Source organism: Bombus vosnesenskii, unplaced genomic scaffold (genome assembly GCF_011952255.1).
Source record: "Bombus vosnesenskii isolate JDL3184/JDL3185 unplaced genomic scaffold, Bvos_JDL3184-5_v1.1 scf7180000013316, whole genome shotgun sequence".
NCBI lineage: Eukaryota > Metazoa > Arthropoda > Insecta > Hymenoptera > Apidae > Bombus > Bombus vosnesenskii.
The window spans coordinates 211,802-228,819 of NW_022882962.1; the positions used below are offsets into that span (position 1 = coordinate 211,802).

General features: G+C 25.4%; 5 protein-coding genes and 1 long non-coding RNA gene across 8 annotated transcripts in view; 4 read left to right on the plus strand and 2 right to left on the minus strand.

Moving 5' to 3' along the window:
- The first annotated feature begins 573 nt into the window (after nucleotides 1-573).
- On the plus strand, nucleotides 574-3,099 carry LOC117235578 (MICOS complex subunit MIC27). Of its 2 annotated transcripts, none has more exons than XM_033497756.1 (6): nucleotides 574-780; nucleotides 1,034-1,212; nucleotides 1,403-1,524; nucleotides 1,630-1,863; nucleotides 2,212-2,369; nucleotides 2,961-3,099. In XM_033497756.1, the coding sequence occupies exons 1-6, from the start codon at nucleotides 766-768 to the stop codon at nucleotides 2,976-2,978; spliced, it is 726 nt and encodes a 241-aa protein (XP_033353647.1). In that variant the 5' UTR covers nucleotides 574-765; the 3' UTR covers nucleotides 2,979-3,099. The 2 variants fall into 2 exon arrangements, with proteins under 2 accessions (XP_033353647.1, XP_033353648.1); XM_033497757.1 differs by having other exon boundaries at nucleotides 588-780; nucleotides 1,009-1,212.
- A 619-nt stretch (nucleotides 3,100-3,718) lies between these two features.
- LOC117235581 (M-phase phosphoprotein 6) lies at nucleotides 3,719-4,813 on the plus strand. The gene is made up of 3 exons (XM_033497762.1): nucleotides 3,719-3,949; nucleotides 4,020-4,120; nucleotides 4,412-4,813. The coding sequence occupies exons 1-3, from the start codon at nucleotides 3,902-3,904 to the stop codon at nucleotides 4,707-4,709; spliced, it is 447 nt and encodes a 148-aa protein (XP_033353653.1). The 5' UTR covers nucleotides 3,719-3,901; the 3' UTR covers nucleotides 4,710-4,813.
- A 203-nt stretch (nucleotides 4,814-5,016) lies between these two features.
- Nucleotides 5,017-8,231, minus strand: LOC117235574 (EF-hand domain-containing family member B). Its single transcript, XM_033497747.1, has 10 exons — nucleotides 8,025-8,231; nucleotides 7,621-7,776; nucleotides 7,217-7,397; nucleotides 6,953-7,076; nucleotides 6,742-6,879; nucleotides 6,262-6,472; nucleotides 5,985-6,177; nucleotides 5,728-5,805; nucleotides 5,344-5,456; nucleotides 5,017-5,251 (listed from the first exon to the last, which is right to left on the minus strand). The coding sequence occupies exons 1-10, from the start codon at nucleotides 8,109-8,111 to the stop codon at nucleotides 5,069-5,071; spliced, it is 1,464 nt and encodes a 487-aa protein (XP_033353638.1). The 5' UTR covers nucleotides 8,112-8,231; the 3' UTR covers nucleotides 5,017-5,068.
- A 270-nt stretch (nucleotides 8,232-8,501) lies between these two features.
- LOC117235580 (ER membrane protein complex subunit 4) lies at nucleotides 8,502-10,319 on the plus strand. Of its 2 annotated transcripts, none has more exons than XM_033497761.1 (3): nucleotides 8,502-8,557; nucleotides 9,363-9,634; nucleotides 9,915-10,319. In XM_033497761.1, exons 1-3 carry the CDS (start codon nucleotides 8,517-8,519, stop codon nucleotides 10,109-10,111), a joined length of 510 nt encoding a protein of 169 aa, XP_033353652.1. In that variant the 5' UTR covers nucleotides 8,502-8,516; the 3' UTR covers nucleotides 10,112-10,319. The 2 variants fall into 2 exon arrangements, with proteins under 2 accessions (XP_033353652.1, XP_033353651.1); XM_033497760.1 differs by lacking the exon at nucleotides 8,502-8,557 and adding an exon at nucleotides 8,695-8,900.
- Nucleotides 10,215-11,256, minus strand: LOC117235582. Its single transcript, XR_004493694.1, has 2 exons — nucleotides 10,543-11,256; nucleotides 10,215-10,426 (listed from the first exon to the last, which is right to left on the minus strand). It is a non-coding gene; the product is annotated as an uncharacterized LOC117235582 (long non-coding RNA).
- Nucleotides 11,257-12,882: 1,626 nt separating this feature from the next.
- The window catches only part of LOC117235573 (long-chain fatty acid transport protein 4), a 30,937-nt gene continuing 26,801 nt past the window's right edge, over nucleotides 12,883-17,018 (plus strand). Inside the window, exon 1 of the mRNA XM_033497745.1 lies at nucleotides 12,883-13,081. Coding sequence (XP_033353636.1) covers nucleotides 13,007-13,081 — 75 coding nt within the window. The 5' untranslated portion in view covers nucleotides 12,883-13,006. The remainder of the gene's footprint in view (nucleotides 13,082-17,018) is intronic.

Genomic DNA, 17,018 nt, shown 5'->3' on the forward strand with positions numbered 1-17,018 from the left:
ATATATAACAACATATAACACAGAAAAAAATAAAATTTATACAACATTCCGATTTTCTTTTTTTTAAACTGTTACGAATATTTACAATTGACAGCATAAACAAAGCCTTGAAACATCATGTCAATTTTGTGTAAAGTAATGTAAGTACAAAATGTACAAAGATTTTTGATTTTAGTGATTAAGTCCTACGTCGTTTTTGCATAAATTTTGGTTAAAGTCGAATATAAATTTGGTAAGTATATACACATACACCTTATACATACTGTATACATATTGTACTTTTAAAATATCTATAGAATATTTAAAATTAATATTTTTGCATTTATTTTACTTAAGTTTAAATATAAATATTAAAAATTGATAATATTTATTTATCTTATTTTACTAAGAGCAATATTAGTAATGAATATTTTAAATATTTATTTTTTCAGTAAAAAAGGAGTTTCATTACTTAAATAAATTTTAATTACATTATTCGATGGTAATAAAATTTGAACAGGGTAAATATTTAACAATATGTACATGTGTTTTCATCATTTTTGTTTTTTTTTAAATATTTCATAATTTTGCGTCTTCTGAAAGTAACCTTAGATGTCGCATCCTTCGTCTTTGGCCTGTAGAACTAATTTTCTACAGTGCCAAATTATAATTCGTTCATAATTTTGATAATGCTCGGATATCTTTATAAATTATTTCAAACATTCTAACATAGTTTATAAGGAATTACGTGTTCTTAAGAAAATTATCATTAAATCGCATTTTAAAATGTATCGAATAATGGTAATTATAAACATGACGTTTTCGCTATCGTTTATTTTAATTTTATGATTTCTCTTTCATTTCATTTTACTTTATATTTTCCGTTACATTTGTTAAATTAAATAAATACTAGAATGTAAGGAAATTTTTAATATAGCTTCTTAATTACTATTAAACATTGTTTATTTCTAATAAATGCAAACAGTTTCTCAAAAGTAATTTAAATATTATTACTAATATGGAAAACAGAAATCAAATATATATTTACATGAAGTTGTTCAAGAAATTCTTGATGCCGTGTGGGCTATGTGCTGCAGTACCAGCAATGAAACCTCCAACTTCTCCTGAAGATACTACACCATGTAGTAATGAAACACAAGGAAAGAAATTAATAAAACCATCAGAATTACCCATTTATTCTATCGATGATGGGTATTCTAAGCAGATGCCATGGTAAAGCGCAAGTAATTTCATATTGATAACATTATTTTTATCCCTGTTTCTTAAAGGACTTTTATGAAAATGTGATTTATCTAAAATATAGATTCATTATTTTAAAAAATTTTTTAAGAAGTAAAATCTATAAGAAAACATTGTACTACATTATGAAGATAATCAATCCATTATGATTAATTTTTTATAGCATAGAATATCCTTCTATTGTGGAAGAAAATATTAGAAAAGTACGTCAAACAGTGAGGGAGATAAAAGTTACATTAGACAGGGTTTCCCATGATGTTTCAAGTACCTTTGAAAATCTTAAATGTATGCATTTATGTGTAGTATAAAATTTAGAAATACTTTCATATAATTGGAACGTGCTATGGCATGCAAATCTATTAGTATTAATAAAATGTAATATTATTTCAGTTGCAGTTGATTACCTCCAAGATGAAGCCAATATTATGCCACGAATAGGAGCTGTTGGTATTGGTGGTTTATCAGGATTAATATTCAGTCTCAGAGGAGGCATATTAAAAAGACTGTTTTATACAACTACAGGTGCTAGTATTGTTGGATGTATTTGTTTCCCCAAAGAAGCAAAACAAGCATTAAACACAGTAGAACACTATGGAAATATTAGTTACAATTTCATTTATGGTGGTATGTATATTACTTTATACTTTTATTGCTCTACACAACTGTTAATATGATCTTAAATCTATTTATTTATTTTATGTATTAATCATACAAATGGCAAGCAATATGAACTCTTTCACACATAATACTATTTATTATTAATACTAAAATGATGTTTCTATTTTAAAATTGAATTTAGGACACTTTTTATATTAAAGTCTTGTTAACAAATTGTTAACAAATTTATTCGTTTGTAAAAAAATACAGAAATGGATATAAAAAAATGTGTTGTAAATGTACCTTATGTAATACATTATGTGTTTATAATACAAAAGTATAGTATAAATTTCAATGCTTCATTAAAAATTTCAGTGAAACCAGGGGATAGTAACAAAAAGGAAATTTCAGTAAATGAATTTCCATTACTGAAAAGTGTGCTTGAATCAGAATATTTTCATATGATAGCTCGACTTTTTAAAAAAGAAACGAGCGATACAACTGTATCAACCAATACAACTGAAAAAGTGGAGGTAGGATGCAACAACAAAATTATTTTATTGCATCATTCCTCCTGTACCTTACACAATAATAATGTTAATATAGTTTGCCATTGTACAGTACAATGTATTCTATGACATATTTAACTTTAGATGAATATAATCTCCAAAATTGAATATTACAAAAATTTAGAGGAACATGAAATTTATATTAAAGATACTTAGTAATAATAGATTTTTCATAACGGTAAAACATTGCATTTTTTAATGTTAAAATTGATTTTTTACAAAAATTTTTGTCTTAGTCTTTGGAAGATCTGAAGGAGATAATTTATCAGAAGCTCATTACGTCTCATTTCATCACAATAAAGGAGATTCAAATTCTCATGAATTAGTAACAGTAAAAGAAACTTCTCCCATAAAAGTACAAAATTCAAAGAAATCAAAATCTCTGATTAAGTAGATGTATAATCACATAGGTACTCTGCCTATTGTCATCCTTATTTACTTTTATAAATATTTCCTTTACCTGATTAAATAAACATTTCCTTTTAACACCAGACATTCAATAATTCACATTCAAACGTTATGTTAAGATGTAATTATTATTTTTTTGTATTTTAGCTAAATACAAAGAAGTGAAGAATTCAGAGAAGAAAGAGTAATGAATTAGCAACATTAGTTAATGAATATTTAATAATTCAATATAATATAAAAATTATGTAAAGTTTTAATATCTGTAAATAAAAATCATGAGAAGTAATTTCAATTCGTTATTAAATAATCCAATACATGACTATAAAAGATTATGATTTGTTTCAATTGTTTGTTACATTATCTATTTGTTATTCTAAAGTTATTAGACTAAAAGTAATAAATACTTAATATTGACTATTTATATGTAGAAGCACAGTAAAATTTTTTAAATTGTTGACATTTTTTTTTGTTTTCAATTTCAAATAATTTCATAAAAAGATTCAAATGTAAATATATTTGAAATATATAGTGCACGTTGGCTTGGGTAAGTAGAATTAAAACCAAATTTTTCGGCTCCTAGGTAAAATTTTTCAGCTTATGAGTACATAAATGAAATTTTGCAACCTAAAGAATTAAGTGAAATTAGTTTTATTTAAACAGTTTTCCTAGTTTCAAAATTAGAAGAAAATTTAAAAAATCATTCAGTTAGCGGGTCATGAAACACTACAACCACCTAGCAGTAAAACGGTAGAACTAATCTCTTTGAAACGAAATTAAGAAATAAAATTTCTTAATCCGCAAGGCGAGTTCTTAAACTCTTCAGGAATTAAATTAAAACTTTAATGGCGTCATCTACCAGTTAAAAATTTCATTTCTTGTTAGTTATTGACTTACCAGGTAGATGGTACCACCATATCCAAAATACGGCTCCGCGTTTTTTGTACATTGTAACAATAACCACGTGCTATACTGAAGTTTTTAATCATAATACATTATTACACATATTTTCATTGAAATATAATCTGAACTACAAAAATAACAATTGTATTTTATATTTTGTATATTTAATTTAAAAAGGAAAAACAAAAATGAGTGTTAACAAAGCAAAATTATCAAAAAGTATTTTAGAAATGAAAGTAAGTTAACAAAATTGTATAAAATTGTGTATAAAATTTTATATTTTAATGAATATTATTTATTTATTAGTTTATGAAACGGACGAAAGAAAAAGTAGAGAAACAGCAATTTCATGAAGAAGGTGAAGAATATTTTGGGAATGAACTGACGAAACGTATGAAGAAAGATTCGTAAGTTTTTGCAATTCTTAAACGAATATTTTAACAAGTTTAAACTTAACACATAAGTATTTGGATATCTCATTATTTTTTTAATAATTATAATTTGTCAATTAATGTGTAAAATAAAATATTTATATCACTTAGTAACTGCACAGTAACGACTAACAATTATTATAATAAACGTAATTTTTACATGACAAAATAAAGCAATATGTACATCTATAATCACAATCTATTTTGAATAAAACGAATATGTATTTCATAAAAAGATTGAAATTATCTGTTTACTTTTTATTTAAGAGAAAGATTTATCATTGAACCTAGTTATATCTTCTGTGAGAAGTTAATCGATGGCAGAGTAAGTTTTCAAGGAATGAATCCTGAAATAGAAAAATTCATGGAAGAGGAACGAAACGATGAACATACGGAGATGGAAGAAAAACAAGAAGTAGATATTTCAGATGAGCAATTGGCAAAAAATTGGAAAAATTATAGGAAACTGACAAAGATTGAACATAAATATGAAAAATTATTAAAAAAACATAAGGATTATGAACTATCACCAAAAAAACCAAAGTTTTTGAAACCACAATATTAATATTTGATAAGAATGATTTACATTTGTATATATATTAATTTTAATAGAAATTTTTATGTAAATATTACTTGCTGAATTGAATACCAGTTTCTAAGGTAATTGTATAATAATATGTAATATATATATATACATATAAAATATTTACACATTTTATGTAGATTATAATAAACTTTTTATTACTAAGATTTATAAAATATTACTGAAATAATTATTTGCGTAACTGATATTAAAAAATATTTAAACGTAATTTAGCTAAATATATGTTTATGTAGACATGCTATAAAAAATACTTTGTAATTTCGTATAATATAGTTATATACGTATATATTTTATTAAATTCCAGTATTAAATTATAGATTTTAATTATTTTTATCATCAATTAAATCATCATATTGATCAAGCAAACTTCCAAAAATTTCTATGGATACATTATCTGTATAGCTTTTTTCTTGTCCTTTTTTCCAAAGCAAATCGAAGGTGTTATTGGGGAATCGGATTCCAATAGTTTCAAAAATATTTTTTATTTCTTCCTTATTTCGAAGCTATTATTTGAAATATAATTAACAAGACATGTATATTTATATTATAAAATTAAAATTTTTTCAAATACTATATAAATTATTTTCAAACATACTCTAGATAGATCTGTTGGGATAAGACCATGTTTTGTAAAAATATTTGGAAGTATAAGACTGTAAGCAGTACATCTATCCAAATCTACATAAGAAATTCCTGCTGCTGGAATATCTGTAAAAATAATGATATTGTTGACATGATGATTTAATGTTTATAATATTTTTATTATTATTTTATCTACATTTGAAATACATATTTTTTAATTTAAGAATTAATATAACAATTTATTGAAGAAGGCAAAAATAAAAATACATCTTTCTGAAGAATGTTATTTTTATGTTTTTCAAAAATGAAATTTTGTCTATCTTTATATATATTTATTATTATTTATTTATTATATATTTTTATTTCATCTAAAATATATAAAGAACATACTACTAACTTGTAATATCTATGCTTTCTATATTTCCTATTGTAGTATTGTATGTAGTACTGTAACGTTGACATTCTGAAGGAATTTCTGAAAAAATGATGCAATATTAGACATTAATGTTAAATATTATAATTTAGAAAAATGATATGTTATTAAAAAAGTATTCTAATATGTGTATTCTAACATATTATTTATGTATATACCACGTAAAAATTAAAATTTATGAAACAAATAAACGGAAGAATTAATTCTAAAAAATACATTACTTTCTATCTTTGGTAATGTAGGAAAGTCATATTTCCAGTTTAAGAGATTTAATAACTCTTCATACTTTACATTCTCTTCCTTACGTATTTGAAGAAGATCTAATATAGGTGTTAGAAATGTCTTATTTATATATATTTTATATTTAGCTAAGATAGAAAAGACTTTATCTTCTGATAAAATGTTTGTATAATCCTATGAACATATATAAAATCACTTTAATTAACTTGTCTTCAAGTTTTATACAGATAGCAAAATGAAATAAGATTAATGTAATACTTTATCAAGGGATAATAAATCTTCATAAATATCTAAAAATGGAATTTCTGGAACATGCTTCTTCAATTTCAGACGTAAACTATTTATATATTGTAAATAGCCCTGTTGCACTACCACTTCATTATTTATAGGACAATCACTTAAAATATTTAACATTTCAGATATTCCTTTTTTTTCATATACTTTATCATTTATTATATTCATGATATCTCTAAAATATTCAAATAATTGGAACATTAAAAATGAAGAACTATTATCTACTTTTTTCTAAAATTAACGTGATGTTTCTTTCATTTAACATAAAGATGTTAGTCATAATTTATATTACTTTTGTCTTAAATAAAAATTTCGTTTCTTCTACTTTTTCTTATCATAATTATAATATGATTTTCCAGTAATAACATAATTAATAGCTTTACTATATCTAGTTACAATGATATTTATTCCTACCATTGTAACTAGTGAAGCTATTACTCTTACTTTACTTCACCAATACGAGAATGTGAATGATCTGGATCTGCAATAATCCATGTTAAGAGTCTTTTTAGTCGTTCACCTTTGGTATTAGCATTCCATAATTTTCCAAAACAAGAATTTTGATCAAATGGTTTCTTATATCTGAAAATTTAATTTAAAGTTATGTAGTATGTAAGTTAATAATTGCCATTTGGCAGATTTCATTATTTCATACTGTCTTTTAATTTGTTCTGCAGGTAAATAACTGTTATGACTTTTTTTATACATTTCAAAAATATTCTGTTCTGGAATATCACTTTCTATTATTTCTTGTTTAAGAAGTTCACCCATAGTTTCTCCTAATTAGTAAAAAATATTTTATGAAAATATTTCATAAACTTTATTCAATTACAAAAATTGGCAAATAATCAAAATTGTATATATTATATTGCAGTTATATTTTTTTATTATAAATATACTAATTGGTGATATTTTATACCAGACTTAAGCTTTTTTCCAAAAGTTACTTCCAGTGGTTTCATACCCACTGGTAGATTTGAAATTTGGTAACGTGTTTTACCAACTTCTTTATTCCAATAACTGTTCATAACAGTATTTCTTAATTCAGAAATAATTGTTTGAAATGATGTCTCTTCATCTGGTTGTAAACATTCTTTCACCTTGAATTATTTGTAAAATACATTAAACATTACTTTTATATTTACTACACAACGATGTTTTTTACTATTATTAATTAATCAAACTTTATTTATAAGAAGAAGTTACAAATATTAAAAACTTAATTCAAATATTAAAACTTAAATAAAATAATTATATATAATAAATTATAATAAACATAAATTATGATAAAAAAGATTTTGTTATAGTAGATTTCAGTCTTACATCAATTATTCGTTTCGAATTATGTATATTGCTCATGATCGGTGGTAACTTTTGTGTATGCCTTTCATTATGAACAAATATATTTCTCAAAGCTTCAACTTTATCTTCTAAAGAATATTCTGTAAAACATTCTTTAATGCTAGATGTTGAGGTTTTCTATAAATAACAAATCATAAGATACATATGTACATAAACATTTAGTAAAACAATATTCTGTTATTTTATTTTTAAAATAACGCACTAATGTTTTATAAATTTACCACGTAAAAAATAATTGACTGTGAAAACATTTTTTAATCTCGAATCTGTATTTTATCAATTTTACATTCATGCTTCTAAGCCTATATCGAATAAAATATTTGCCTAAAAAATAGTTATAATTTAGTAATAAAACACAATCTTACGAAGCTTTTGCTGTAAGCATTTTCATCTTCATGGACTAAACCCAAAAGCTGATTTCTTGAATTTATAGTACTTTTACATTTTTCCATCTTAAAATAAAATATTAAGTAAGTAAAAGAAACATGAAGTACAATATTATCAATTGCAGTTGAACTATCAAATTTTCTTAATCAATATCTATGTAGAAGCAAATTTAACAAAAGAAATAAAATATAAAAGTTGTACTATACATTATCATTTTTTTTATATTTCATTTTTAATTTGCTCCTTTAGAAATAAAAAGAAATAATCAAAATATATACATAATTAAAATTTAATTTCATATCTCTATCAATATTATTTCTGTATATAAAATGTTCTGCTCATTTCTGGTATTTAAGACGGAAATAATTAAAATTATTATTTCATCATTTAATGTCATTTAAACATAATTTTTATTTATTACATAACAATTACTTAATGTTAATAACTTTTCGTAAGATGTTAAAATAAATATGATTACGATTTTAATCTTTTTTCAAATTATTTCATTGTGATAAGTATGTCAAATTTTAATGCCATAATTCTAATATCGTTTTATTTATTACATTTCAGTAATACGTGTCTCTTTCTTATAATGCTGAATTTTAATTACTAAATTTTATACATATTGAAATTTCACAATCGATTAGAATTGATTTTTGACGAACTTAGCATTTGATTGATGTCGTATACTGTCATTGTATAGTGTAAATCTACTGTACGTTTATATTATTGTAGCAACGAGCAGACAAATTATAATAATACATAATATAATAAGTGTAGACATATGTAATAATAATGACAGCAGCTAAGCAAAATATAAAACGATCTAAATGGGCTTTGGATTTCGCTCACAAGTTGGTAACTTTATCATTCAAGTTATATTTTCAATGTACAATGTAGTTTGTTTTAATATGATCACTTCCTGAAATCATTTTTTAACTTATATACTTCTATATGATCTATATAATCTCGTAAATTAAACTGTAAAAAATAAATATGTTGATGAAAATTGTGGTTTTTCCAATAGTTTTAGATAATTAAATGATTTAAAAATGTAGAGGTTAGAATACAGTACTTTATTTAGTACACTCTCATTGTACTAATATCGTCTTATTAAACAATTCAAGCATTAGAATATTTATTATAGATATTAATCAAAATGAATGTTAAACTGTAACAATGATGATTTTCATTATATATATTTATTGTCTATTTTACATTAATGTAGATATGTTTTGTATTTGTCAGAGAATTAATTTTTGAACAGAATGATGTGACTGAATATGGGTTTTTCATAAATAAACATGGGTTTTCAGGAATAAACAAGAAAAAAATGTGGATATTGCTTCACCACCAGGTTATACACCTGCTGTTGCTTTATTTCATGCTGTCGATTCAATTAGAGAATCTGATTCCAATCACTTGATAATTAAGAAATCATGGGATTTAGCCCTAGGTCCTCTTAAACAAGTTCCGATGAATTTATTTATAATGTACATGGCGGGTAATTCCATATCAATATTTCCTATTATGATGGTTGGTATGTTAATAATTAGACCAGTGAAAGCATTATTTACTCTTCAACAAAGTAAGTATATCAAGTTATGTTTACATACATATATTTTATAATAAATAAAAAATTAGTATCATATACATTCAAATATATATAATACATGCTAAACCTATTAATTTTAACAAAAATTAATCTGAAGTGCCTAAACAAAAATATCTATATAGAACTGAAATATTCTACACGTTTAAATGCTTCATATAGAGCAACCATAATTTAATTAAAATAAATGTAATCAAGTAAATTAAAATAAATTGTTACAAGCAGTTATGCTCATCATAAAAATAATTGTTTTTAGCATTTAAAGTAATAGAAGGAACTCATGCTTTTGGACAGAAGTTTGTGTACTTTCTGGGACAATTGGTAAATATTGCGTTAGCATTATACAAATGTCAATCGATGGGATTACTTCCAACACATGCATCCGATTGGTTAGCATTTGTAGAACCACAAGCACGGTTAGAATATTCTAGTGGTGGATTTATATATGTATGACGTAAGATATAATTATTTAAAGATGTAATATGTACATTTAAAGTAAATAATTGCTGTAAATTTAGATACATTTTACTTTATATGTAAATTATAAATTCACTCATTACATAAAATGTTTTATTAAAATCAAACCAAATCAAATTGTGTTACATGTTTATATATATAAACATATATGTACAATAAACTCGATTAAAACGTATTCCACAAATGTAATAGTATTATTAGATAAATCATTATTAATTATTTTTTTTTATATTCATCTGTAATTTCCTTTATTCGTTCTATTATCTTACTAGGCTCATCTATACGAGGTATCTGTAATAAATCAACATTTATATTTATTAAATATAAATTTTACTATACGATGGAAAAGGATACATTAAATTATATTAAGTTAAAGTATATTAAGAAATGACAATTTTAAAACATACCTCATAGTTTTGACTTATATATATACCAGCATAAATCCCAATGCTTAAGGTTATCTAAAAAAGATATTAGTGTACATATTTCTATTCAATAATACCACTATTTGCAAAATAGACATTTAGATGTACCAAAAATTTAAACATTTTCAATTGATTATTGCTTTTTACTTTTTAGTTAACTTTTAAAATCAAAATAAGCTTTATATGAAGACGAAGTTTCTTTCTTTCTTCAAGGTGCTCTTATTAACGTTTTGTACAATAGTGCAATTTATGCAGAATCACTCATTTACAATAAAATTCTTATGCTTTGATTACGTTTATATTTACTGTGGGTAACAACAGGTTATCTACAATAGTTAAAAATTTATACTCTTGTCTAGTAATTAATTTTTATAACACTTTTTATATTAAGCTTTTTTAAAATTTTTTTCAAATCAAACGGCTTTGCTGAAATTCCTCAAATCTATGTAGTTAAATATAATGTATATTGTAAAAGCAACACTTTCGTTGCATTGCACGGTATATATACATATTTATATACGTATATATATATATATGTTGTACTTCCCTCTTGATCGATACCGCAAGCGGGAATATTTGAATTACTGTAATAATTGACTATTGTTTTCGAAACATTGATGTTTTAATTAGTTAAACTGTTGTAACAATTATATATAATATATTTGTATTATAAGTTATTTAGATTATTTAGATTAAATAAATGACAACAAATGTAAAATACATATATTTTTATTACAATATATACATATAGTATGTACTTCGAAAATATTAATAGTATTATACTCACTTAAAAATTTTATATATTAACTAGAAATATATTGTGCTAAAATAAAAGATGTCTATTTCTTGTAATTCATAGTGAAGATATATGTAATTGAAAGTTAAATTAAGTTATATTATTTTGAAGTTGTTATAAATATATTATTGAAGTGTTAGGTGTATCTACGTAGTTTGAGAGTAAAAAAAATGTAGAATGGTTGTAAGATATTCACTTTGTTTCATGAATGAATAACATCTTATTAACACTTACAATTAGGCAGGAACACATTAATGTACCGGAAATAATTGTAAGAGAAAGCAGGACAGATCTAAGATTTCAAATATAATATGTACATGTATATACACACCGTCTTATGTGGGTCCAGGTAGATATCTAGGTCATTTTTTATATTTTTTAATTTTAACCGATGTAGTAGTAACAATTCCTTAGAAATTTAATGTTTATTTTGGTAGAAGTGTTTTATCTAATAAATACAAATCGTAATGTGGCAGATAATAACCAAAAGCACATTGCCCGTGTCGTAAAACGGCATTTGGAAGACCAAAAACTTGATGTTACAAAGTAATTTGCTGATTCTCGGAATTTAAACTCAACACAGATGTCTTAGATCGACGCAGACAAGTACATAGAACAGGACAGGATAAAAAAAATATGAGCGATTTATATGTCAGTGATAGAACCCTATATATTTCAATCTAAGCTTCAGACGTATGAAATATACGATAAATATTCAAATAGTTTCTTTGCGTCAAAATATACATATGCTTATAGCATTAAATTAAATGATGTGTGTGAATATACTGCCGCCAAAGTTTCAGATTGCTTTCAAATATGACCAATTTAATCACGACAATCGTGTCTCATTGCAATCCCAATACAATTTCAAAATGTTTTATATAACACAAACAGTATATACACAAAAATTTTTTATGGTAACTAACTTCTTAATTTAATAAACAATATGCTGCTGTGAATTTCTAACCATCGCATCCTTAAAGGGTGTAAATAAAATTTGAGCCGAGTAAAATGTGGCTCTCTGTACCGGTATCTCCGTACGACCAGTTGTGAAACGATGGAGGGAGATCAGCTTGTATGATCGGTCTAGCAAACTCACTGCTGTGCCGGTAGGTATTCCGCTTTAGTACGCCGTCAAACTAACATCATTTTGTAATCCAGTGTATGCACGTGAATTCCTCTCTTTAAGTACTATTTATTCGATCGAGTAATATTCACCAGGTTTTCGTACGGATTTCGTTTCGGGTTTTCGTCGTTCGGGTTTTTATACGGTGTTGAACGGTTCGGTTACGATCGTTCGGTTTGCCCGCGAACGTACGAATCTTCGTTCTGAAAAATCAGCATCGCGACTTTCTTGTTACGCGATACTGGAGAAAAGTAACTCCTTTCTATCTGAATACATTCCGTAATACACCCAGTGTACGTAAACGATTAACGTACACGTTTGCCGACCGGCCGCGTATTTTCTGCAAGTTAGTCGTGCATGCCCGCGGGGTAGAAGTGAAATTTTCTGTGACATTGAGAATTTCAAACAAAGTCATCAGGTTGATTCATTTCGGGGTCACAATCGCGGGAATATCATCGTCGCATGTGTACGTTCAAGTCAGTGGTCGATGTTACGATTATCAACAAAGGGAAATAAGTTTGAACATGTCAGCTACTATTTCGAAAATACCGGCAACCAGTGCTGGGAATGGGATCGATGTAATTTGCGATAAAGATCGTGTAAGTACTGTATTGTTTTATAACGTGAACGTAGAGTGTCGTTCGTTTGGTGTGACGATAATGATATATTCGAGTAATTTTAATGTATGAACCGGAGTTAAAAGACTGACTATGTACGAAAGCTGTAAAAAGAGGATTTAGACATAGCGTGATATTTAAGATCACTTATTGATATTTGGCATTTATATTTGGCGTGGCAATAAATTTGTTATAAATGTTTTCACTTAATAAACTTTTCTCCTATTTGGTAATACTTCAATGTAGATGTTATGTAACATGTTATGTACAAGTGTACATTATACGTACATTAGTTTTATAAAAATAGAAGCTAATTTTAGACATAAATGTCCTAACCAGATTCAACGTAAAATGATTATTATGCTACAGATGTTAGCTAAGTGTAAAGAGGAATTAATTTAGTATTGAATAATTATGCGTAAACGTTTATTGAATACACTTCTTACGCATGGTAGATACACAGTAATTAACAAGATTTATAAGACTTATATATCACTTTCATACGTTGTCACGGACAACGCAATAATTGACTTCATCCTCCACTATTACACGTATTAATGATATTCTCTTTTGTAGATAATAATTTCAAATCGACGATTCTCATAAAAATGTATTGCCTTGATGAAAATCAGAAATTTAATGAAATGGATTGAGCAAAGTATATTAACGTGTCATTTCCGTTGTTTCATTGTAAATTATGCTTTCTTGAATAATAAATTTCTGCGGTAGGAGAATGGCAGCCAGATTGCTTTCCCCCACTAAATATTCTCACAAATACCGATTTTCGTTTACTTCGATGACGATAACATTCCCAGACGTTTTATTTTATAAGAAATATAGAGAAAGTCATTTTTATGATACATAAATTTTTTTATTTCAGACTAGAACGGCATTAAATGGCTAAGTTTTTTTAAGCTATGTATTTTTAATTTTTTAAACCAGCTTGTTTTCTTACATATACTTATTCGTTAAATTTTAGCAATGCATAATTGATAACGAATGAACTTTATTCCCATTCATTTTCTAATATCTGGTAAAAAGAATCATGTGACATACACATTTATCTCGTCAAGGATTAATTCATCCTTAAGCGCAACATTATTGAGAGGTATAAATAAAATAATTTATCGTTTTATTAAGGTAAAAAAGATATATCACAATAATACATACAGAGAAAATATAGAGAAGTCCGGTAAGCAAATCAAAATTACAAAAAGAAGGATTTTATAATTTGGAAAAAAACTGGTATGATGATGTTATAAATATTTGAATGTTTGAACATTTTCTGAAATTGTAGAAGAGTGGTGTAAGAAGGAATATTGATTGAAAAAAAAATGTTAAACAAATTCTTTAGTTTTCTTTTCATAATCACAACGTTAAAGCACAAAATCGATAATGTAAATAATCTAAAAATAGATTGTAAATGAGATGTTCCGTGAATGCAATATTGGTCCTTAGTGGGTCAAAACAATTCGGTCTTATTTTCTCTCATATGGTGGAAAGTAACTACATCTTTTACGAGATACATGTGCCATAAAAATTTCTATTTTTAAATATACATATTTTTTATTAAGATAATAATAATATATTGTATATTTAAAATATACAATATATTATTATTATCCTTTCTTTGCTTGCATGCACTTCAGTATTATTATTAAATTAATTTGAAACATGGTTACATGGTTACATGGTAAAAAGTTATTTCTTAATTGTCCCAATTACAGTAGTATTGTATATTATTACGTTTATTAATTTACAGTTGATTACATTTTGTGAAACTCGTACCATGCTAAGTAGAATCTATAAACGCGCTCAATGCCTTTTGTGTAAGAAATATCTCAAATGTAAAAGGATTAAACATTACTGAAAAAGAGTCATCAACAATGGATTTCTATTATGGATAACGATGGATCCTAATATCTTCACAATAAACTAATAAAATTAATCTAATAATTGCTCCGTACATATAAAAAGAGATTTAAAATAAAAGCTTAAATATCCTGTGTTATAAAAAATTGAAATACATAATTGAAATAATATAAATGAAATAATAGTAGAAGTGGAACGAGGAAGAGTCTACGTTTCGAAATAGGACGAAAATTATGATTTCATTTCTGACAAAATCGAGTTTGAAAAATATTGTCAAATACGCGTGAACTTGGCTAATTCCTAACTGAGCATAAGTGGATGATTGACGGTACGTTGTTCTACTTGAAAAAATAATTCGAAAGTATAGATGGTATTCTTTAATTGAAATGAATTATAAAATATATATAAGATATCCTTAAATAAAGAAAATCAATATTTTGAAGTGCGAGCAACCAAAAGGGCTGTAAGACTGAAATTCAAGGAATATGAAAGTCTCGCGTAAAGTAAGCAACGATTGTATTAGAATGAGTTACTCCTGCATGGTTACGTCGGATGTAATAGAAAGTGTGCAACAGTGCGTGTATGATGGACTTCAACATTGAGCTAATACTGACGGTCATTGAATATTTTCTCTTAGCTATTAGTTAATAATTACGAGCCATGCACTTATCTGAAATAAGATCAGCAAAGAGATATTTAAGGTTTTATAAAATACGTAATATCATTTCTTATAAAAAATATGAAATATATAAAAAGAGATTGCAACTATGAGCTTTCTATTTTTGTGTCGTGACGATTCAATAATTGTCTGCAAAATACATACATACACCTATTTGATAAATTTTTATCTGACACAATTTATATATTATAAATCACTTTTATTAATAATTTCTAAATAATTATCTTTAGATAAATATTTGTTACACTAAGAATAGAAAATATAAGATAAGCCTAGAAATGGTACTTGACATTCTGTTTCTATGAAAATAGAATTCGTGAAACTTAGAACGAGGTTTTATACTTGTATTGCTATCGCTGCAAAACGTTCTTTGCAGCTATAATATTTTTCGATAGACATTTTTCATAAATATTTCACAAACATTTAATGCTAACACCAGTATAATCTTCGCACATAACGGTATGCATTTCTTTGTGGCAACTGGGGCATATTAACTGGTTTTGCTGTAGTTCCTTGTTCTTATGAAACTTCTTGGTGACCGCAATTTCATTGGTATTTTGACGCATACAGATACATTCTTAAGCAGGAAAATCCTAATTGTATATTTTATCTATATATTTCACTATTATATTTTATTAATATATTTTATTATCACCTATATATATGTATATATATCATAGTTGTCCTGAGACAATTTAAAAAAATTAAGATCAACATTTATCCATTTCTCTATATTGTACCGCGTGAATTACTTACTCCTTGACGTTAGAAATACACAGATTGTCTAAATTAGAATAATTACGCGAGGTCGTAACACATTCTTCAATTTTAATTTGTAAATTAACATAAAGTATTGTATTTTATGTATATTACTGGATGATGAGTATAAAATCATTAATAGGATAATTTTATATTTGAAAGAAGTGAAAAGTATTCGAGGTATACATTTTAACTGTGCGCGAATACATGTTATCGTCAATGTTATTTACAAATGCAAAAGACAAAAATTGCTATAAGTTTAAAATAGTTCATTTTAAATGTATTGCAGTTAATAGAAAATATTAAATGTAGTATTAAAACATGCTTATAGAACTGAAATTTTTATTTGTTTTATGGATAATTTGAAAGTCATCGATAACTTATCGATACTCGTTAACATTGATATCTGTTATCATCTGCATCCAATATCGATCTAGTAGAGGTCGATAATGTATTAATGAAAAAGATTTTTGAAAAAATATATAATTTCAATAATAAATGATCTTATAATATAAATAAATTGATTTTTATATTTGAGTAATTTTGTTGAGTATTATACTCTTTACATAATTGTTTATGTAAATTTTTTGTTTGTTAAACATCGAAACA

What these genes read in the sequence shown, in the direction of transcription:
- LOC117235578 (XM_033497756.1), top strand. An exon ending in TATTCTAAGCAGATGCCATG is followed by an intron (nt 1,213 to 1,402) that starts GTAAAGCGCAAG and finishes AATTTTTTATAG; the next exon opens with CATAGAATATCCTTCTATTG. An exon ending in TTACAATTTCATTTATGGTG is followed by an intron (nt 1,864 to 2,211) that starts GTATGTATATTA and finishes TAAAAATTTCAG; the next exon opens with TGAAACCAGGGGATAGTAAC.
- LOC117235581 (XM_033497762.1), top strand. Translation starts at nt 3,902, where the DNA reads ATGAGTGTTAACAAAGCAAAATTATCAAAAAGTATTTTAGAAATGAAA. An exon ending in AAAGTATTTTAGAAATGAAA is followed by an intron (nt 3,950 to 4,019) that starts GTAAGTTAACAA and finishes TTTATTTATTAG; the next exon opens with TTTATGAAACGGACGAAAGA. An exon ending in AAACGTATGAAGAAAGATTC is followed by an intron (nt 4,121 to 4,411) that starts GTAAGTTTTTGC and finishes TTTTTATTTAAG; the next exon opens with AGAAAGATTTATCATTGAAC.
- LOC117235574 (XM_033497747.1), bottom strand. Translation starts at nt 8,111, where the DNA reads ATGGAAAAATGTAAAAGTACTATAAATTCAAGAAATCAGCTTTTGGGT. An exon ending in ATGCTTACAGCAAAAGCTTC is followed by an intron (nt 7,777 to 8,024) that starts GTAAGATTGTGT and finishes TGTTATTTATAG; the next exon opens with AAAACCTCAACATCTAGCAT. An exon ending in TCCCAACAGATCTATCTAGA is followed by an intron (nt 5,252 to 5,343) that starts GTATGTTTGAAA and finishes TTCAAATAATAG; the next exon opens with CTTCGAAATAAGGAAGAAAT.
- LOC117235580 (XM_033497760.1), top strand. Translation starts at nt 8,842, where the DNA reads ATGACAGCAGCTAAGCAAAATATAAAACGATCTAAATGGGCTTTGGAT. An exon ending in GCTTTGGATTTCGCTCACAA is followed by an intron (nt 8,901 to 9,362) that starts GTTGGTAACTTT and finishes ATGGGTTTTCAG; the next exon opens with GAATAAACAAGAAAAAAATG. An exon ending in ATTATTTACTCTTCAACAAA is followed by an intron (nt 9,635 to 9,914) that starts GTAAGTATATCA and finishes AATTGTTTTTAG; the next exon opens with CATTTAAAGTAATAGAAGGA.